Source organism: Eptatretus burgeri, chromosome 17, assembly GCF_056783735.1.
Source record: "Eptatretus burgeri isolate ZD-2024b chromosome 17, Ebu_testis_v1, whole genome shotgun sequence".
Classification (NCBI taxonomy): domain Eukaryota; kingdom Metazoa; phylum Chordata; class Myxini; order Myxiniformes; family Myxinidae; genus Eptatretus; species Eptatretus burgeri.
In genome coordinates this window covers 31,237,271-31,260,729 of record NC_140977.1, presented here as the reverse complement: position 1 = coordinate 31,260,729, position 23,459 = coordinate 31,237,271, and the positions used below count along the sequence as shown (strand labels likewise).

General features: G+C 43.0%; 1 protein-coding gene across 8 annotated transcripts in view; it reads right to left on the bottom strand.

The window, feature by feature from the left end:
- The window catches only part of DGKD (diacylglycerol kinase delta), a 120,179-nt gene that overhangs the window by 76,460 nt on the left and 20,260 nt on the right, over positions 1-23,459 (bottom strand). For 5 of the 8 annotated variants that reach the window (XM_085862351.1, XM_085862352.1, XM_085862354.1 and 2 more), the window contains exon 2: positions 486-596. In XM_085862351.1, coding sequence (XP_085718477.1) covers positions 486-596 — 111 coding nt within the window. Of the gene's footprint in view, positions 1-485; positions 597-5,112; positions 5,471-6,707; positions 6,892-7,224; positions 7,557-7,959; positions 8,119-23,459 lie in introns of those variants that run through there. The other 3 variants (XM_085862357.1, XM_085862355.1, XM_085862359.1) reach the window with 3 other exon arrangements.

Here is a 23,459-nt window from a genome sequence, read left to right as displayed (position 1 = left end):
ATCTATCCATTCATACACTTTATATACATCACTACATCCATACACAGTCTATGTACATCCCTCCATCCATACAGTCATACATAGTCCCATACATCCCTCCATCCATACATTCATACAAAAAAAAAAATGCGCACACACGCACACGAAATATAAAATGGCTACCTTCCTCCTAAAACCATATCGACTCCAATTCAATAGCTTTTCTGCACTCCATTCATATTTGTAACAATTTTACATGGTGTTGAAGACTTTTGCATGCAACCTGTGCATGCAACTGCTGAAGTTATCATTGCAAGAAGATGATGACAAAGAAAGACAGCATGTCCTAACAAATATGCCGCGACCAATTAACACAAGACGGACTACACAGATGGACAACACAATGGATAGACTACACAAGCTGGACTACATCGACACAAGCTGGATTTAACCTGAAAACAATTCTTGGATCACAGCGGGTTCCCGAATCAGGATTACCCACTCACCTTGGCATCCTTGGCGTAGTAAAGGGTACGGCCACGCAGCTTGAAAAAGCGTCTCTTCCAGCGCTGGAAAGAGCTTGTCTGTTTGAGAAGAAAGCCTTCACGGATGCTGAGCTGTGTTGGGTTAAAACAAAAAATACATCAGGTACAAGATGCAATCAACAATATGAATAGTTCAAAAATAAATAAATAAATAAAAGACATTGTTGAAGAACAAAATAGGACTCAGGAGGCACAGAAGGATCTTCACCAGTTTGCAGCAAATATTATTTGACAATCAAATACAATTACAAGTTCTTTATCAAAAGTTGTCATATCATTAAAGTTGCTCGTAGACAAAATAAAATTAACTACTGTGGGAAGAGGTGAGATACAGCGCCTTTCAAAATGTTCACCTTTTGTTGCCTGAAAGCCTGGAATTAAATTGCATTAAATCAGACTTTTTCCACCTTTATTTACACATCGCAACCAACAACTTCGAAGTGAAAAAACAAATTCTACAAATTTCAGAAAATTATTTAAATATACAAAACTAAAACATCTCGGTTGGATAAGTGTCCACCTCCCTTATAATAGCAATTGGAAATTAGCTCAGGTGTAACCAATCACCTTCAAAATCACACACCAAGTTAATTGACCTCCACCTGTGTTAAATCGTAGTGATTCTGATTATTTCAGAGGATGTGCAAACACTGCATGTGTTCTGACCTGGATCCATAGAAAAATGGGAGGTCACGGGTTCCCTCGGTGCCTCGAGGCCATGATGTGTATGATCGTGTCAGTAACATTCCAAACAACCAATTACCAACGGTCTGAACAAATAAATAGTTTCATTTTGTGTCTGCATTTCCGGTGGTATCCTTGCGTGTGTCCTAACGAGCTGCAAGATGAAAATCTTCGAAAATGTGTTCTTTTTTTCTGCTATTTTCAAATTTTGTACCACCAAACGTTTATTCATTATTTCAGAATGAAATCAGCTGTTCCTGTAGGTTTCCTCTGCTGGGTAGTGCATTTCACTGCAAACACTCAACCACGAGCCCCAAGGAGCTGTCAAAAGACCACCGGGATAAAGTTGTGGAAAGGCACAGATCGAGGGATGGGTATAAAAATATTTCAAAGGCCTTGAATATCCCTTGGAGCATAGTCAAGCCAATCATTAAGAAGTGGAAGGCGTATGGTACCACGAAGACCCTGCCGAGACAGGTCGTCCCTCTGAACTGGATGACCAAGCAAGGAGGAGACGGATCAGAGAGGCCACCACGACACCAATGGCAACTTTGAAAGAGCTACAGGCCTTTATGGCACCGACTGGTCACTGTGTGCATGTTACAACAATATCCTAAGCACTCCACAAATCTGGCCTTACGGTAGGGTGGCAAGGAGACCATTATTCAAAAAATCCCACCTTGAATCCCGTTTGAGGTATGCAAAAAACATCACTCCGGAGATTCTGAAGACATGTGGCAAAAAGTTTTGTGATTTGATGAAACCAAGATGAAACATTTTGGCCTAAATGCAAAACGTTACGTTTGGCACAAACCCAACACAGCACATCACCCGAAGAACACCGTGCCGACTGTGAAGCATGGTGGTGACAGCATCACGTTATGGGAATGTTTCTCATCAGCGGGGACTGGAGTACTTGTCAGGATAGAAGGGAAAATGGATGGAGCAAAATACAGAAAAATCCAAGAGGAAAACCTGCTGCTCTCTGCAAGAAAGCTGAAATTTGGACGGAAGTTCATCTTTCAGCATGACAACGACCTGAAGCACACATCCAAAGCTACACTGGAATGGCTAAGGAACAAAAAGATAAATGTCCTCGAGTGGCCCAGTCAGAGTCCCAACCGAAATCCATTCGAAAATCTGTGGCATGACTTGAAGATTGCTGTCCATCAATGCTCCCCACACAACTTGACTGAGCTTGAACAGTTTTGTACAGAAGAATGGGCAAATATTACCCAATGAAGGTGTGCAAAGTTGATAGAGACCTATCCCAACAGACTCACAGCTGTAATTGCTCTCAAAGGTGCTTCCACCAAGTATTAACTCAGGGGGGTAGACACTTATCCAACAAAGATATTCTAGTTTTGTATATTTAAATAATTTTCTGAAATTTGTAGAATTTGTTTTTCACTTGGAAGTTGTGGGTTACGATGTGTAAATAAAGGTGGAAAAAGTCTGATTTAATGTAAATTAATTCCAGGCTAAAAGGCAACAAAAGGTGAACATTTTTCAAGGGGTTGCAGACTTTCTATAGGCACTGTAAGTGGTGGCTCGATTGTGAATGAAAAGAAGCACGAGGTTAAATCAGCCCGATAAATTTGATCAAATATATCACGAGCTAGTAGCACACGACCTTCTTCTAAATGTACAGCATCAGGCTAACTGTTCATCTCCAGTTTAAGTGCTGGTGATGATGAAGTCATCAGCCAAAAGGTCAATCTTAAGAAGGGGCATATTTTGATAACAAGGAGAGAGCTTAATCTTACACAAGTGATAAAAAACATGTTATATGTAAAAGGGTGTCGGGATGGTCTGCCAAAATGTAGGTAAACAAGGTGGGGATGGTCACAAGAAATGATCTTGTAAAACCATCCTGACATCTTTCTTTGAATAATGATTGTTCCCTATGGATCTTCACATCCATATACAATGATAGTGTTCGTTGATTGTTTCCATTCATGAATTTGACCAGTGAAATAATAAACTGTAAAAAAAGGACACACACACACACACACACACACACACACACACGATTCAGCTTGTGCTTGCAGTGATTGTGAACCAAAATCGAGAGACATGTACAGTATCAGGAATGGTTTCACGTGACAATTAAGCCTGGTGTTGGCTTAATGGTTAGAGTGGAGGGCTTGGGATCCTAGGATCCTGAGTTCAAATCCCACTCTGCTGTTGAATTAATACTAGGTGGGGTTGACTCTGCCTGTCATCCTTCCGAGGTCGGCAAAATGAGTGCCAGCATGCTGGTATACTGTATCGGAGTGGCAACCTTTCCAGGATTGTTGTGTCCAAGAGCCAAGAAGACTGCTTAGGCAGCACCAACGCTCTGCACAGGGTATGGTCCCGATGGATGGTTGGCTTAATGGTTAAGGTGGATGGCTTAAGATCCTAGGGTCTTGATTCTTGAGATCAAGCCCCTGTTGTGCTGTTGAAACAACACCAGGCGGGTTGACTCAGCCTGTCATCCTTCTGAGGTCAGCAAAATGTGTACAAGCTTAGTGATAATAACAGGGGGCATTGCATCGGCAGCACAGCCATGCCCCCAGAAAATGATGCAGCCACAGGTTGCATATGAAACAACAACATGATAATTAATTGTAACCATCCCTACCTTAACGTTTTCTTCTCAAACAGAAAGCTTTGCGTACAGGTACTTTGTGGGATCTTTTCAAGTTGTGAAACTTTTGATTAGTCATGGACCTTCCCACTGTAAAATGCAGTGGATTCATGTGTTTAATCCAAATGCTGATGCCAAAACGAAGAAGAAGAAGGAGAAGAAGAAGGAGAAGAAGAAGGAGAAGAAGAAGGAGAAGAAGAAGGAGAAGAAGAAGGAGTATAAGAAGTATAAGAAGTATAAGAAGTAGAAGAAGTAGAAGAAGTAGAAGAAGTAAAAGAAGTAGAAGAAGTAGAAGAAGTAGAAGAAGTAGAAGAAGAAGAAGAAGAAGAATTACAAATGGCCTGATTTGGATCTGTCAGTTTTAGAGCTCAGCGATGCTGTCCACAATCTTCATGTCTGATGTTGGATGTGAAATTCTCCACAGACAACTGGTTAGGTACTTTATAGATTTATAAGTTTGCAACTTGGTAGATTTTTTAAAATTTTTTGAGGATTTGTGTTGTTTAAACTTATGGAGTGTCCAAGACATCCCTACATAGGAAGTCTACAGACTTCCTGATAACCATAAACCAATTTGCTCATAATAGTAAACCCGTTCACTACGGGAGTGACAGGAAGGGTCACGTTATTATCCTCTCGTGGTATTGTCGCGGGGCCGGACGTGGGCCACGAGCACGACCGCGAGATGGAGCTGCAGCATCGGCTCGACCGATCGCCCGGAATTTAGGTCGTCACTCCAGAGAAGTCTGGAGCCGACGGGTCCTGACTAGACCGAAGATTGCCAACAGGTCACCCGCATGGAATAGGGTGAATAGCCAAATTTCTATATACCTAAGTATCCACGCGGGGAATCTACCGGGGAAATTTACCCTCGACGGAACTCGTACGAAAACGAGCTGCTTAGCGCGCTCGTTCTGTGTGCGATTCCGAGCGGTTTAATCGCCAAGAACCGTCGGTCCAAATGTCCCCCTTTGGGCCATAACAGCTTTTACTAATTCTCAAACACGCAGCACGCTCAGCCAATGAAGGAATGGACACGAACGAGCTGAAACTTTCAACAAATGGGGATATTTATTGAAAAGTAATGGGGAAATGAAGGGAAACACGCAAGAAGCAGAGCTAAACCGATTATTATTATTAAGCATGTAAATACAGGCAAACACACTTATACATTTCACTACTTATCAGACGGGCCCACGGACACACGCACGCACACACACACACACACACACACACACACACACACACACACACACACACACACACACACACCTTTATTAGGACCTTCAGCTCAGAGGGACAGGCGGGCTGAAGACCAGGGTCTAACTTGGACCTGTCCGCCTCGTGCAGTCTTCAAGTCGGTCGGTCAGGCAGGAGGCGAGACGAACCCAGACACCGGCGGGCGACCCTTGCGGTTCAGGCAGGAAGTTGTGTTCCTCGAGCTCTCGGTTGTGGTGAGGAGAAGAAGAACGGCGTTGACCACGACCGGCCAGACAGGCTCCCTGGGACGAGCGCTCCAGCAGGACGGGATGTCCAGGTCGGGGAAATGCTCTTCCGTTCCTCCGCTCTTTCTCTCCTCTGTGCTCTGCGCTCTCCTTTGTCGAGGAAGGTCCCTTATCCACGAAGGTCGCTTGTCGTCTCCGGGATCGCGAGGATTCTCTCTGACCAGCGTCTGGCTCCCCTTTTATCCATTTCCGCCAGCCCGAACCCCCCTCCCCCCCTCCCCTCGTGCCGCGGAGAATCCCGGGGCTGTTCGCTTCTCTGCGGCACTGCCGCAACGCAACGGTCATTTCTGCTGTCGTGCGGAAGATGAGGTTTTCCAATAAAGGGAAATCCTAACTATAAAAATAAATCACAGTGCATGGACATTTATTTACCCATTAGGCAAGCTATCTATAAAACACATACTTACCGATATAACTAATCTATAGGACCTGAATGTTGTGTGCTATAGGTTTACAAATTCGTAACAGTCTATATAATTATAGTAGATCCAGGCTTGAGTCCGTTAGTCTGTGGGGGACACAATAAGCATATAATTCCTCAAGAAGGTTGGGTTTCCTCCCTTTCCGTTTCATGTTAAACAGCAATAGCGACTACTCAAAGTGACAGTTAAACAATACCATTTAAAAACGTAATCATATGTGTTTGTGGTTCATAACATTTTACTTCTGATAGGGGTGCACCACAAAACCTCCACGATAAGCCATTTATACACGTTAACACTGCGCTTGTCCAAGGACGAAAAACCTCTTGCGTTGAGGGGGATTTATTTATATTATTCATTATTTATTTATTCTTTGTATTAACATTGTTTTGTAATAACATTAATATTATGCTATTATCATTAGCGTTGTTATTACTTTTTTAGTAGAAGCGGCTTTGGAAGAATGCCACCATTCGCCATCTCAACACGAATATACACCTCAACACGGATTTCGCCCAAGGCGGAAAATCACCTTGGAAAGGGGGGCAAATGAAGTCGCTAGAACCTCCATCATGTGACCCTCAACCTTCCTGTCAAGTTTGGTTGAGATTGGATAAATACCGACCGAATGTATCTCAGTCAAAAAGACAGAGAGACACCAAATTGCATATTTTAGTAAGATGATGCATCAAGTAAATGGAATGCCTGAAAATAGTAGTTATGGTGTCGCTTGTGCCTAACTGGAATCCAACTTCTTTTCTTACTGATATGCACATGAATGGTGGCCACATCTGCCGAGTTATCTTTCCATCCTTGCCGAGTTGTCCATGTGTACAACCAGGCTTTCTGAGTTGCCATCATCACAATCTTTCTACAACGCCTGACGTTTATATTTATCTCAAACCAATCAGAGACATTACAGCCACTTCCAATTCCTCACCGTCTATTGCCATCTTTTCCCTCTTGCTTTTCAGCCAGCTTGTTGCCCCAAATGTGAAACCATTATCTAAACCCCCTGAGGTTTCACTGCAGGGACTCGTTGAGCAAAGCCTGATGCTCTGAGCCAGCTTTTACGAGACACAGCCAGGATCCTGCACTTCAATGGAACATCAGGAGGGAAGCACCTGCACTCATTTTCAAAGATGCACATGCACAGCACGTATGCACATGCATTTTTCACGAGTTTGCATCCACTTCAACAATATGAACCAGAACCTGGGTTACTTGTTATTGAAGATCTATGTGAAACTGATGTTCTTCAATATGTCTGTACACTAACTGATGCAAGACAAATAACTAATGTACACAGCATTGGCACCTGTACTACACAGACAAATAATGAATACAAAAGGGTGCCATGGGTATGCAAGAATCATGCTAAAAGCATGCTTGGATTGGTAAGATGTATACATGCAAAGTATTTGCAAGTGCAAGATCAAAGCATGAACTAAACTTACCTCCTCACACACAGCCATACTCGAAGATCCAATGGGTAGTTGAACGAGACTGGATCCTGTTAAAAAAATAAGCAGACTCGAATGGCGAGTTGACTCCGATCTCGTTCTGTTGGTCGTGGTGGTGACGATCACAAACCAGATTTTCAACTACAAGCTCAGCCCAATTGCAAGTGACGGCAGAACAGAGTTCTCAGAGTTGTGGCATCCAATAGTTCAGAAGCCAGCTCGTTGTTCGATTGTTCCAAGCTCAACAACAAGCCATGTTCATACATCAGTGCAGCAAAGGAATCTCACATTGTGATGAAACTCCAAAGCCTGTCCGCAATTCAGCGCTGTGAAATAGAGAGCCCATGCACCTGATTGGTTGGGTCATGGACCAACCATGTAAGGTGTAATGGCAATAAGGGGTTATTATTCAGGAGTGTCATGCCATCATCACAATCTGGAATGGCCAAAGGTTCAAGAAGATCGGTTAATGGGTTTTAATTGTCAGAGCTCCCGTCAAGACGAAATCCCTCATTCAAAAAAAAAAAGCTGTTAGTGGCTGGTGTTTGAAGCAGGCTCACACAAAATGTAAGGAAAATGAGATTCTGCATTATTATCATTCACAGGCAGGCCTAGTAATTGGATTTTCACATGCACCCAAGCATTACTGTCGCCTCCGGCTTTGGGAAAAACAGCCTTTCATTGCAAAGCTTCCAGGTTAAGTGTTTTTCCAAAATCTGGCATGCTTACCTAAGAACCAGACACTGCAGTGGTACAATTGGTGGTACCATGACTGCACCATTGTCCTTTTTAATGGTAGCTCCGAGTTCACCCCATGCCCAGCAACCGGAGCTCGTATTTCAACACCAGACATGTGGAACTAGTCCACCCACAAGTCAGAACCTAATCCTCCAGGACCATGAATAAAATGGTTTGTTAAGCATTGTAATAACAGTATTTGAATACAATTCATATGGCGAGCACAGGCCTATTTAACCAATACCAGAAATGGAAGATTATAAACAAGTAGCGGCAACTTAAGAGTTCGATTTCTGAAATCAGACTGTCTTGGACAGCTGTCTCGAACAAATTATAGTTATAGTGCCCCCCAATTGGTCTTACCAGCACATTTCCTCAAAGAGAATACTGTTATATTTTCTGTATCTGTAAACATCGATGCAATTTGATTTCACATATTATTTATTCGACAATTACACAATATCAGTAATCTTTTCAGACCATTGTTGCAAAGCAAATTTGTTATCACATATAATGCAGTATGAGCACCAGAATTGTACCATGATGACCCAACCTACCAATCTGTCTGGTCCTTATCATGAGCCGGTGGCCCGCTTAACCAGACATGTGAAATTGATGACTGTGAGAACATAGGACCCGATTCCACGTACAGCAGAACGCATGAACCGAGGGACTGCAGGAATCACGACATCAAGCACCAGGGAAATGAACCGAGCACGAAAAGGATAGGCTAGACATCATCATGATGGGTCTGAGCCATTCTGAGTCAGCCATGCTGGAGAGGTCAAGATGACTTTATCATAAGTTTTAAAGACAATGGAAAGTAATAAAACACAAGCCCCAACAAACACAAATTTTGATGATGAAATCGAGAGTCAATTGAAATATTGAAGAAGCAATGGATACCAGTGTTAGTTAGTATGGGAAACTGGAACACAGCGATAGGAAGAGAAAGAATATCGTTGGCAGGTGGCGTAAAAGTACAGACCGTTGATAGGTGAGACGACGAAACCTAGAATACAGACCATCGATAGGCTAGTGAGATAGACTATGAAACCGAAAAGCAATGGAAAGCCAACTGATAACCAAAATGGAACTTTGAATTTCCAAAAATAAAGAGATAAAACGCCACCACCAAGAACAGGTGTGGCAAATTGTTAAAGTAACGAGGGTGAAGTCGATGGCAGACCATCACAGATCCCCACGCTTCCCACCTAAAGCAAAATTGAAAGATGGCAAAAAGTTCCACCAGGAATGACCCAATATCAAAATTTGAGGTTTTTTTTTTTTTAAAGAAATACTTCTGTTTTGACCCCTGTGATGTCAAGTCCCCACCCCGGAGGACATGAACCAGGGGTCAAATCCAAAAAAAAAATCGTTGTATATTTCATACATCCCCCAATGTCGATTGTACAGATAGTTTAATTTTAAAATGTTTTAAATGTGCCTGTAATTGCATTTTTGGGAATTTGACCTTTTGACCCCGCCTCAAGGGGCAGGACCAAAATGATACTGCTCATGCTCCTTCATACTATGTGGTGATCACAACTCCCAAGTTTAATAAATTCCTGCACAACCATTTAGGAGGAGATATCGTGACGGACAAGACAGACAGACACATAGAAAGAACGAAGCCGATTACAATATCCCCTCTTTTTTTTTTCCAAAAAGCATGGGAATAATAATAATAATAGCTTCTCAGTACTAAAGGAAAGTAATTAATAAGGTTCATGATGAAAAAAAAACAAAAAAGTGATGGCGGAATGGATGCGAAATCGTTTTCCTGTACGGAGTCGTCTGCCAGGCACCGTGGGAAATCGAGGAATTAAATGATTATGATGGACCTAAGAAAAACTGAACTTGGTTACGGAAATGATGGCAGTGATTAAACGGCTTCTGAAATCGAAAGGCGCGAGGTTGCGATGGAAGACTCGTGGAATTGCTCAAAACTCAAAAACCAAGGAATTACGAGAGGGTGGAAGGCTCGAAAACCCCGTCAGGAGTAATGAAGATCGGTGAATAACGAGAAGACTTCACGTCGATGTTTATCGTGTCCCAATCCCAAAATAAAGAAAATCCCACAGATCGCAAGGACTCCAGAACAATCACCTTTACATCGCATGCCTCCGTGAGAATTTTGCAGCTTGTTCATGACCAAATACAAGGAAAGCTTGATAATGAGATTGGCAAACAATATGGCTTCAGAAGTGCTGAGGGTACAATAAATGCCACCCTGAACTTGAAACCCATAATAGAAACTACTATCCTCAAGGCCATCAACTATTCCCACCTTCTTGTGGGATCAGCTGGGGAAAGGTTTGAGACAAAGTCATCACGAACCGGTTGGCAAGGCCTGATGTTCGACAGGAGAGATTTGGGGTGGAATTTGAAATTTGTTCAGCGTTTCGGTGATAACTCACCTTCTCTTTGCAATTTTTTTTTTTTTTTTTAAACACCGATCGATCAATAACACCCACGAACTAATGCTGCCAGACAGAACACCTGGCTCAATGTCCATGCATGGGATGGCATACTTTGCGATGCAGCAACTTGTCTGCGAAGCACCAACGGACAATCTATTTTCGGGCTGAGAATTTAACTGAGACAAGACAGGCCTCAGAGGCAAGTGTGCTCCTTCTGTACCATCCTGTCAGACTGAAGCTCATCTGAGAAAGATTCATTGAAATGGGAAAAGCATTAAACTTGTGTTTCATTGACTTGTGCAAAGCATTCAATAGAATTTACGCCCACAAACGGTACAACACGTCAGGATCTGTAGTGATTGGCGGACACAAACTCCAGAGAATCACACAACTAGACGAGAATCAGAAGGTGACTAAAGGCCCGGTCACACCTTGACGTTTTAGCCAGCGATGGCAACGTGTTAAAATGTATGTAAAACGCTGGCTTACGTTGAACTTTTGATGTTTTTTTTTTAAAGATTCGGACGTATTCATAACGACTTGGTCTTATGTATAACGCATTGGTAACGGACACAGAACGTTTCGTTGTGTTATAGATAACTTATACCAACGAATGCTGAACCTGTTGTCGGCCTACACAACCGATGCCCAACGATAGTCTAACTTAGGCATAGCGCGTTGCACGCATCGCCGACGATGTCGTGACGTAGCCTATTAAAAGGCTGACGCACAACGATTCAAATCATAACTGCCGTAGAAATGGAAGGGTCAAAATCGCGGTCCCACCTTGGCGATCTTGCCAGCGTATGCCGACGTAACAAAAAGTGTGTCTAAAACGTTGGGGCACGTCGAATACGGTATGAGGAAGTTTGGTATGCACGAGTAGAACGCTAAATACGCTATCATAAGTCGTAGTAAGTAGAGTACGTCAAGAAATTTTGAACATGTTCAAAATTTTACGACGTACTCGGCGTATGACACACGTTCCGCATGCGATGGGGATAAGTTTTACACACGATATGTGGACGCTTACACACGTCCACAAAGGCTACTTATAAGCTACTCATAAGTCGAAACACGTCGCGGTAATGTCTTTTTTACGCGAAACTTATTTCTAACTTATGTTTGACGTGCTTTGAACCAATTCTTTACGTAGCCCCAACACACATCGACGTATGTAGACGTATTCCAATGACGTCTACCGGTCGACAAAAAAAATAAATGAACGTGTTTCTAACTTACAACTGCCATATAAAGACGTGTTCCCAGCGGTTTTGGGAATTGGTATATAAAAATGGTGTTCATAAAAGGGGAACCCAACAGTGTTTTCGAGTCCTTTTTGAGTCGATGTCCATGTCAGCAGTAACAGTATCAGTATCAGTATTAGTATTAGTATTAGTAGTAGTTTGTTCATGTTGGCAGTAGTAGGTGAGTGTGAGGGGGAGGGTGTGGGTTATGATGGATCGTCCTTGCGTTTAACGATTTAAATGATAAACTCAACGATTTAAATGGCTGCATCTCCACTATTGAAAGTAGACGCTTGCGCTCAACAATTGGATTTTTTTTTACACTCAACGACTTTTAAACGGTACCACTCAACTATTTTCATTGTTTACAATGAACGATTTAAATTGCTGTCACTCGCCTTTGTTTTTTGACCCTGGGGTTTGGAAATTTGAAGCGTTTCTTCTGAACGTGTTAAAACGCTCAAACTCGACTATTTTAAATAGACGCTGCCGATGGACAGTTGGAATCATAGCCAAGCTAGACATCAAAGTGTGAACATCCTCGTCATGCCGAAGAAAAGTTTGAAGAATGCTGCAAATAAGTGTCCTGGCCGTGGACATGGACGCTGACGCAAGGACGATCCATTATACCGACGTCTTTCAGCCTATGAGTAACTTAAAAGTAACGTCTGTCGACGTGTGGCAACGATCGCGTAACGTGCCAACAACACGTTAATCATAGGTTAGAAATAAGTTTCGGGTACGCTAAACATTACCTCGGCGTGTCTCAACTTATGATTAACTTACAAGTAGCATGTGTTGACGTCTGTCAATGATCGCAGACCGTGCATACAACTTGTGGCCAGCGTAGCGGAACGTGTGAGTCATACGCCGGCATACGTCGTGAAATTTCAAGCATGAAAAAATTTGAGGACAACCGAAAAGTACAACGTTTAAAGCCAGCGTACAACGACGTATGGCAGTGTTTTTCAGCGTGCTCTCAATGTTATCAAAACTTACCCATAACGTATTCAACGTGTGCCAGCGTTTTAGAAAAAAAATTCAAAAAACGGCATACGTTGGCTAAAACGTCAAGGTGTGACTGGGCCTTAAGGGTTGATGAAAGTGAAAATCCAGTGTAGATCAAGACAGGGCTTTATAATACCACCAATTTTATTCAACATCGACAGCAATTTCTATTCAATGGCCTCAATTCAAGAAACAGGAGGAGACATCAAAATGAATGGCAAATGGGCCAACAGCATTAGCTATGGAGATGACAAAGTGCTGTTGGCTGATTCAGAAGTTTGACTGCATTCGTGAAGAAGATTTTATGCGAATCCAGCTTATAATATTGTCTGGAGCTGAATGTGGACAAGGAGACCATCACAATGGTGCACAAGGATCTTGAGAAAACGAGCGAGGCTCGAGTCAATGATACAGCCATACAGCAAGTCAAATATTACTGCTACCTGGCACGGATAAAACATGATGGAAGTTGGGACACCGAAGTCAGAGCCATAGAAGTCAAGGTGAAGAAGATATTCTGAAAAACTAAACACCAGACTCGGTGGTGTAGCGGTTAGCATGTCTGCTCTGAGTCTGGGAGATTGGTGGTTCAAACACTGGGCGAGTCCTACAAAAGGCTTAGTTGATGCTCAGGTCTAAAAAGTATTGAGTATGATCAAACATAGTTTGGTGCAGGCTTGATGTGTTTCCTCCTGCATTGAAGTTCCTTGTAAGGGAATGTGTATTTATGACATATTGTGGATGGACCCTGTCAGAAACAAAAAGTATTGGAGAAGTTTGGAACTCAGCAAGAGCTAGTCAGAGATTTTACAGAAATATTGACGAGTTTGCCAGGTACCTTTTTAGAGATTCAGATGGTGATGCATGCTTACGGACCAATGGCAAGGAGGAGAAAAAGAAGATCGTGGATGGCTAATGTGGTATTTTTGGCAGAATAAAAGGATGAGTTGGTGACCATACTTGATGGATTATCACAGTTTCTAACCTCCAGGCAAGGTGCAACCAAATAAGAAGAGAATTGGGAATAGATATGAAAGGTTCATTGTTCCACTGGGAGCCTCTAAATTGCCTAACCTGGGTTCAAATCCCGACCCAGCGATAACCTGTAATTCTGGTGTTTCACAGGCAGGGTGATTCATCTATGTGTGTGCCATCCCGCGGATGGACATTAAACTGGCGTCCGTCTGCCGGCATTAGTTGGTGGACATTAAAGATTCTACGGTGTCCTTCGCGAAGAGTAGGCGAGCTATCGCCGGCACCCTGAACAAGTTGCAAAATTGCTGCCAGAACTTCAGTCGAATGTCAAGCCTGGCCATCCAGTTCGTCAAAGACCTGGGCGAAGCTTACCATGGGCACCCCCACAAGAACGAGGGAATAAATGTGGCCATTAAAGATAAAGATTGATTCAGAGTAATCCACCAGCATAACTAGAAAAACAGGAAGGGCCACTCTTTGATGTCACCAGATATGCCTCCGTCCACATTATTACATCATTATACATACTTGTACCAAGATTGATTTAAATCCCTGAATCCAGATTCAAAATATTAAATAATTCTGGTTGCCAGACCAAAAGTCCAATCAGGTTGAAATCTAAAACATATATTCCCCGTGACTAGTAGATCATAATTTTGTAGTTTCACGTCAATTGATGAAGCAGTTCAAGAGCAATGATTTTTAAAAAGATGTTCGTTCAATCCATTATGGCTGCCAAACCATGTGACATATTTATTATTCGTGAACACCCTGGTATCACCAAGGTTTGGTGAACATATGGGTGAAGTTTCCTCTCGATCTGTTAAGCCATTATGGAGAAGATTTCTAAAAGTTTATCCTTCAAACAATCATAGCTGCCAAACCATATGACCTATGACATCATCGGTAGAGAACCTTTTCTTCCTCGTGGATAAGTGATCATACCTGTAAAGTTTCGCCTCGATCTGTTTAACCATATTGGAGAAGATTTTTGAAAGTTTTTTATGTTTAAAAAAATTTATTTGGCTGTTGAACCACATGACCGATGTCATCATCAGCCCACCCCTCCACTCCCCACAACCCTTCAAATTAGCCCCAGATGACCCTCAAAAATTTTCATACCGATCAGATAAAGCGTTTAACATAAAATTATGACGTCATAACGAAGCCACCTATGACATCATTAACAAAAAAAAAAATCACACTTATTTCCCATGAGGAGTACTCGACATGTGCCCAGTTTCAATTTTTTTTTCCACGGAATGGTTTCAGAGATACAGAAGTCCAAAGTTTTTCCTTTTTCCAACATGGTTGCTACAGCACGTGACCTATGACATCATAATTATTTATTAAAACATTCTGCATGAGTATTCACACCTATGGTGAAAATTTTGTGCCAATCGGATAAGAGGTTGCAGAGAAAACGGAGAAAATTAGCAAGGATGGACGGACAACATGAAAACATAATGCCTCCGGCGACTTTGTTAGCGGAAGCATAAAAAAAAACAAAAAGCTTCAATATTCTTGTATCAAAAAAGTCGTGGAAGGAAATACCGAGAGCATCAATAAAAAATAAAACACAAGGATATACTTCTTACGGATGGCCTCACGATCTCGCCTATAATGAACAATGAAAACAAAGCATTGTGACCGGAACACTGGACATTTAAACAAGAGTCACATTTGCTCTACGGCTCGGATACAGCGGCCGTACCCCATATCCCCTGAATTGACAGAAACGTGCGGCGGCCGCAGAGTTTCTGAGGTGGCCTCAGGGTAGCCCTACGCCATATGGTTATCTTTTACAGGTCGTAGGGGTCTCCGTGGAATTAAAGCGCGGAGTTATAACTTTTTTCTTTTCTAGGTTGGTCGTAGCAATTCGACAAGCTGTAGCCAGGACGTAGATGTGTTCCACGTCGACCGTACATAGGGTGTACGGTGGGCTTGCATTATTCGTGCGGCTGCCGTAGGTTCTTATCAATGAAAAATGAATTTTTTATCATGAATGTTATCATTTTATCAATGAATTCTTATCATGCGCAGGTAGCCCAGCCTCTGCCGTTGAGGAACAACCAGCGCCACCTGTGTATAACCTGGTCCACAATCTACATGACAGATATGAGATATGATATACATATGAAAAAGAACTGTTATATATACCCACTCGTTACCGTCCGTCTGGCCGCACGTTCGCCTTAGGCCCCCCCCCCCACCCCTGCGGTCGCCTTGCGGGCACCTTGCGTCTGCCTTGAAAATTCTAATTCTAAAAAATTCTTAAAAACCGTGCGACATCAAATCAAAGACCGTATGGCACCCCCACGTTTTCGGTCTCCACAATTTCTAAATACCCCGTGCGGCTACCCGAAAAAATAAAAACATATGTGACTGCTACATTGTGTGACCGTGGAAATACTGCGGCCGCCCTATAATTGCGAGTGACCGTATATTTTTTTTAGACCCTACGGCCGCCGAGCCAAATGTGACTGAAGCATTAGTTTGAAAAAAAACTCAGTTAGAAAAAAAAGAAAGGACAGCATTGCTAATCTAAGTGTCAATACTCTGGGACTTTGATCCAAATAACGCAGAAATTTGAAAAATGATCAAGTACGAGTACGTGAAAAACGAATTCAAGAGAACCTGGAAGGTGAGGAGTGCCATCGTAGTTCCAGTGATTGTCGGAGCAGTTGGAGTGGTAAAATAGCACCTTACTTAAATCCTGACAGCAATACCAGGAAATCTTACATTAAACAAAATCACAACTGGAAGTTTTCCGGTTCAGTTGCAATCCTTTAAAAAAAAAGAGCACTTGGCACAAAGATAAGAGAACGTAAAAACATCCCAATTTGGTCCTCAAAATGTGCTCATGGTAAAAACAAAGAACAATACAACACCAGGAGGACTTTTACGACTTTTAAAGGATATTAAAACAAAGGTAAAAATAAAGCAGAAATATAAAACACTTGTGAATGTCAGCAATTTCATGTCAGTTTAAAGTCCTGCTTGTACGAGCGAATGTACCAGACTCGCAGAGTACAGGTTATAATCACATGTGCTATGTAGTACAAAGTTATGTCAGTTTGTCTTTCGGCCAAAGTATTTGTGCATTACATCATAAATATATTTATATATTTCTATATTTATATATTGCACAAGTTCTGACTTGAGTATTGCATCACGCAATGGCTGGAAGCAATTTACAGCATGCAATGCCTGCCCTGCATCAAGGAAGCACTTTTGTGCACAAATCAATAAAATTAAATTAAATTAATAGCATTGTGCATTTTTTTGTTTTGTTTTGTTTTTAAATGGAAACCATAGAAATATTATTTAAACCCCATAACATACACTTGTTCCTGAAAATGACGATAAAGCACAGCTGTGGTGTCCCATCCAAAAGAAGCCAAAACAAAACCCACCTAGTACTTCCAGAAATAGAAATAACTTTCAATGAAAGCCAAGAACCATTAGAATTCTTAGAAAACAACTGCCCCAACTTCCATGCCATTGTTAGTCGGCCATTGACATTCCAGATAGGATTATGAATGAATGAGTGATTATGACCTGTGGTGGCAAACAAAGGTAGGCCACACTGCGCTCACGTACGAACCGACCATGTCGCCTCCTCGTATGAACATTGAAAACAAGGCATCGCAACCAGAAATGTCAAAGTACCAAGATCTGAAAAAACGAGGTCAAGGGAACCTACAACCTGAGTGAGTGCTGACATAGTGTCTGTGATTGTCGGAGGAACTGGATTGGAATAGCAGAACCTCACCGACATATCGAAAGCAACACCAGGAAATAATACAACAAACAAACAACAATTGGAGGCTGTCTGAGGTTCACCGAGAAGCCTTGAAAGGGCCATTGGAACAAAGATACGAGAACAGATCGGGGTTTGGTGCTCAAGTGTCAAAACAACAAAGCCCGAATCCTCGAAACATGATAATGGCAAAAGGAAGGGGATACTTTGAGCTCTGGTACAGCACATTTACACCTTCAGACCACCTTTAAAGGATATTACAACCAATGTAAGAAAAAAGGAGAAAAGGAAAAAAAAAAAAAGACAACTCATGTATGTGAGCAATTTCAGGTTAATCTAAAGCTCTGATTAACATAAATTTGAATGAACACATAACAATACATATATATATATAATTACTGACATACATAATCTAAAGCACCTAAAATGTTCATTCACTTGTATGAGTGAATGGAGCAGACTCGCAAAGTAGAGGTTATAATGATTCATTCATTCATTTTGTATGCAGCCTGTAGCTGCTGGTCGCATCATTGCTGGGCGTGCAGCTGTTCGGCTGATGCAGTGCCCCCTGTAGATTATAGCAATAATGTGGAATTTGTTCATGGTGCCGGCGAAAGCTCGCCGACTCTTCGTGAAGGACACTTTTGGATCTTTATCGTCCAACAACTAATGCCGGCAGACGTGATGCCTAGTTAAACGTCCATCTGAGGGACTGCACACACACTGATGAACCACCTGGGATGATAGCTTATAGCTGTGTCGACATTCAAACCCAGGTGATGCGAGATGGCTTAGGGGTGAGTGTGCGTACCTCTAGGCCATCCTGTCAGTCCAGGTTATGATTACATGTCGTATGTTGTTCCAAGTTATGTTAGTTTGTTGTTGGGACCAAAGTCTTTGTGAATTATGATATATCTATAACAATAAATGTCAGTGTGTGTGTGTGTGTGTGTGTGTGTGTGTGTGTGTGTGTGTGTGTGTGTGTGTGTGTGTGTGTGTGTGTGTGTGTGTGTGTGTGTGTGTGTGTGTGTGTGTGTGTCCGTGTCCTCCATAACTCCAAAACCATGAAACCTGGAGGCCACAAACTTTGCATGAATATTAAGTGAACTGCAAGGGGATGTGCATGAATGAAAACTGGATGTTTCAGGGAATTTTAACACCTCTTTTGAAGGTAATTTATGGTAAAAGCAGAAACAGGCTTACCTTTAGAAAGCCTGGGTTCAGCTCGCTCAACTCGCGGAGTTAATCTGCCATATTGTCCACTCAACTAAAAATTCCTTGCATTGGAACAGGCCTGTTCCTGTTGGATAAAGCTTCATACCTATGTATCGCTGTATACATCGCAGTTCTTATAAACACCCGGGAACGCCAATGTTCAGACCTATATTTCCGCACGTGATAGGCTCTAGAATCTCTTAACTCGAGCGGAATTTCAAAATTTAAACTGTGGAATTGACCTTCGCAGAAGTTCTGACTGCTAAGAAAAAGTGTTCATTTGTCCAGTTCACACATTGTTTAACACTCCGGGCATCTCCGGGTGGTGTTTAGTATAACCGATCACTAATCGCTTGCCAAACCAGCCATTCCTTGTCAACCGTTTTGTTGGAGTGCTTAAACCAGAGCCGGATTATCCATTAGGCAGACAAGGCATGTGCCTTAGGGCCAGCCAAAAATTCGGGCCACAAAAATTTAGGCAACTTCTTTTTTTTTTTTTTACATACAATTCTTATTGGTCTCGTAATATTGTTGTGGATTTGGAAATATATGGCATACAACATACAGGTTCCTTCAGCTCAGTTATCTCGGTAAGTACGTGTTTTATAGATAGCTTCCTCCCCCTGGTCTAATGGGTGAATAATTGTAAATGCGCTGTGATTTGTTATTGGAATACCCCATCTCCCGCAACAACAACAGCAGCAACAACAACAACGACGACGACGACAACAACGCCATCTTCACGTCCATCCTGACACCATGACGCTTGCGGCATTCTTCGTGCGCACGTCAGCCAGCAGGCACGCGTGTGGGCGGAGTCTAGCGTAAGCATGGCGTCTCTCCTTAGCCAATCGGCAGGCAGCAGGCGTCTTCCCCGCCCCGCCACCGACTCGACACAGTCGCCATTAGACGCGCGGTCGGAGGTGAGTTAAACACTGTATAGTGTTTAATGTGGTTTGTATTTTATAATAAAAGGTTTTTAAACTTGTACATCTGATGTTCTATTTGCAGATTCAATCCATCGTTATGTCAGGACGCAAAGGTGGCTGGGAGCGAGCTCAGGAGTTGCAGAAAAAGAAGCAGCATAAGGAGGATCAACTATTCAAGAAGATTCATAAATTGACTCAAAGTGGTGGAGAAAGATGCTGGTGTTGGTGGTAATGATGACATAGATTCAACTAAGGACTCCCCTTCAACATCCCCCACAGTTGATCCTGTCGAAGACAGGCCGACCGACGATTGTGACGCTAGGGGCGAAGGTGCTTCAGTTTCGACTCCACTGATTCCCAACGATGTCGGGTTGTTTGGTAACATCACAGACAAACTGCGCCATGTGTGCATCAGCTTGGGCGCTGACCATTTTCGGAACTTGGATGACAGTTCTCCAGAATCGAAGCGCGAATACTCTGGGGTGAATCGCTTTCTTAATGCCAGTGCCTTCAAACGGGTTTTGCCAAATGGGGAGGTAGGTGATCGTGATTGGTTGGTATATTCTCCTGCCAAAGCTTGCGTTTTCTGTTTTCAATGCACTCTGTTTTCCTCTGACAGAGGTGCACGGCTTTCTGGCTCGGGATTTACTGATTGGAAGAATACGGCTCAGTACTTGAAGGCCCATGAAATCAGCCCAAAGCACATAGAATCAGTTCTAACATTTTGTCACCGGAGTGCTGATGCCGGTCGAGTTGATAAACAATTGCATCAAAACATACTGGAGCAGCGCAACTATTGGAAAAATGTGTTGACAAGTTGTGTTGCCACAATTACTTTTTTTGTGAGAGGAGTCAGTCATTTTGAGGTAGTAACGAAATTGTTGGCTCCAGCAGCAATGGTAATTACTTGGGCATTTTGGAGTTGATTGGCCAGTTTGATCCGTTTTTGTCCCAGCACATCCATTACCATGCCAATCGGGGTCGCGGTCACATGTCTTATTTGTCAAAAGCAATCTGCGAAGAATTAATTGCTATGATGGGCAAGCAAGTACTTGCTCGCATCAAGGATGAGATTTCAAAGTCGCGGTATTTCTCCGTTTCAGTGGACTCCACACCAGACATTGCCGATACGGACCAGCTCACTATCATCCTCCGCTACGTCAACATGACAGATCACAAGCCTGTCGAGCGTTTCCTTACGTTCATTAGTATCTCTAGTCATACGGGTCAGAATCTTGCTGATACTCTTCTCCAATACTTGAAGGACCATGACATCGACTTTGACAATTGCCGTGGTCACATGTTTGACAAAGCTAGCAATATGTCGGGCAAGTACAATGGTATGCAGCAAATTTTGAAGAACAAGAACAGTTTGGTTGATTACATTCCCTGTGTAGGTCACTCTTTGAACCTAGTTGGTCAGTCCGCGGTGGATTGTTGCATTAAAGCGGTTTCATTTTTGGGGTTTTTGCAGCGCCTGTATGCATTCTTTGTGGTATCCACGCATCATTGGGGTGTCCTGCAGACCCATGTGGAACAGCAACCTGGGTGCCTTGTTGCGAAACACCCATCGGATACCTGGTGGTCTGCCCGAGCTGATGCCACGGAAGCTCTGTTCCGCGGTTACCGCCAGTTCCAGAGTGCTCTCGAAGAGATCTCTGCAGATGAAAATCAGATCAGGGAGACACGGAATGAGGCGGATTCTTTGGCAGAAAAGATGGGCACCATAGAAGTTGCCCTGATGTGTGAACTTTGGAATGATATTTTGCAGCGCTTCAACTGCTGCAGCAAGTTGTTGCAAAGTGCCACCATAGAATTAGCACCGGCTATTTGTCTGCTGAAGAGTTTGAAGGAGTTTTTACATGCGCGCAGAGAAAATTTTGATTTCTATGAGTATCAAGCATGTGATCGCTGCGGCAACAGCACTTACAAATCCGAAAGTCGGCGAATGCCCAAGCGTAAGAAGTGTGACAATGATGGAAATGCTACTGATGCCACAGAAGGGATGACGGGCCAAGAAAAATTCAAAGTTAATCCATTTTATGTCATCATTGACCAACTGCGAAGTGCATTGCAGAAACGCATAGAGGCGTATTCTGTAGTGCTGCAGCGGTTTGGCGTTCTGACAGAGTTTGACTCTATGACCGACGAGGATATCAACACTGCTATTACAGGGCTCGTCAGTGTGCATCACAAGGATCTGAAGAATGATTTTGCGTTAGAGTTCCATCAGTTCATTTGCTGGTATAAAAACAAACTGCCCTCAAGTATCCCTTTAACAGGGTGTGCACAGCATATGTTTGCGCTGCTGCACACCACTGGAGTTAATGCAGCCTTTCCAAACACTGAAGTGGCTCTCCGAATATACTTAACACTGATGGCCACCTATTGTTCAGGAGAACGCTCATTTCCGCAGCTAAAGAGAATCAAAGATGTGAAGCGTTCTACCATGCATCAACAGCGTCTTGGTGCGTTGACCTTTTTGTGCATTGAAAGTGATTTGCTCCGAGAACTGGACTTCAGTTCCGTAATTGAAGAGTTTGCAGTTGTAAAAGTGCGCAATGTTGCAATCTAAGGTCTAGTAAACTGTAAAGCAAAGTGCCACATCTGTACGTGTTTTGTCATGCATATATTCATACACTGCAAATTGTATAGAGGGATTAAATAAACTATTTTCTTTTCACATTAAATATGTCTTTTTTTGTTTTAAATATTTTGTTCTTCAATCAGTTCATCTTTTGTCTGGGGTCCATTTCCATGAGCCCGAGATCTAATTTAAATTTTTCAGGCCATTCTCTAAAATTTCAAAATATGCCTTAGGGCCAGCCGAGGCTTAATCCGGCACTGACTTGAACCACTTGGTGAACACCATACGAATCAAACCTTATGTTTGGAACTCCGCTACGGAGGAAATTGGGGCACATACGGGGAAGAACACAAACGGGGGAGAATGCGTGCAGAGCACGCGTGACCCCACAGGAAAGCACATCCATGCAGTGGGAGCCGGTGGTGTGCCTCAATCTGGAGTTGCAGCCAGCAATTGCTGCAAGCACGAAGAGGTACGTAGATAGCACACATGGACGTGGTACAAATGGATAGATCGGGATTTGCAAAGGCACTCTCTGCGGAGGTGTGCACTTGCCTGCATGCACGTGGTTACACGTGAAGGGTGCGTGGGTTTTGCAGGCATGCGGACTGAACTTGCACCCAGGCCCGTGGTGCGTGGCGAAGGTTACATGGCTGACACCGGTCTTGCAAACCATGTGCTTCGGCACGTTGGGAGCAGATGTGCTGCGGTGCCAAAGCCACACAGAATGCAACATGCAGTGCAGGTGTGGGGAAAGTTGAACGTGCTGGTGAGAATCTGTGCACATGTGCAAGTAAAAGGATGAGTACATCGCCAGTGTGTGTGGACAGTTAGCATGGACGAGGGTGGAGGAACATGTATAGGGGACTGTTAAGGACTGATGGTTTAGTTTTGAATTTAAAACAGCTTCCCCAGAGTGTAGCTTGTACTAATCAAATTTGGAGTGATCCGACCATAGGGGTGCAAAGGTCACTACATGTGCAAGCATACATGCATGCAGGCAGGCTTTTGCCAGGCAGTTAGCATTGGTTTTCAATGCAGTTTTATACAGAACCCAGCGGTGAAAAAGAAAACGTCGCTGTTTGGGCGTGTTTTATCGCCCGGTACGCGACCTTCCATTCCCCTCACGCTGCTTTCCCTTCCCCTCATACTACCTTCCCCTCCCCTCCCCTCACGCTGTCTTCCTTTCCCCTCCCCTCACAATTACCTCCTCACAAAACCCCTCCCCTCTTGACCACCCCCCCCCCATAGATGTCTCCGGGTGGAATCCAGTATGACCCATTTGAACATGCTGTTTTCATGTAGCCCATTTCATTCAATCCTGTACTAATGTCAACAGACATG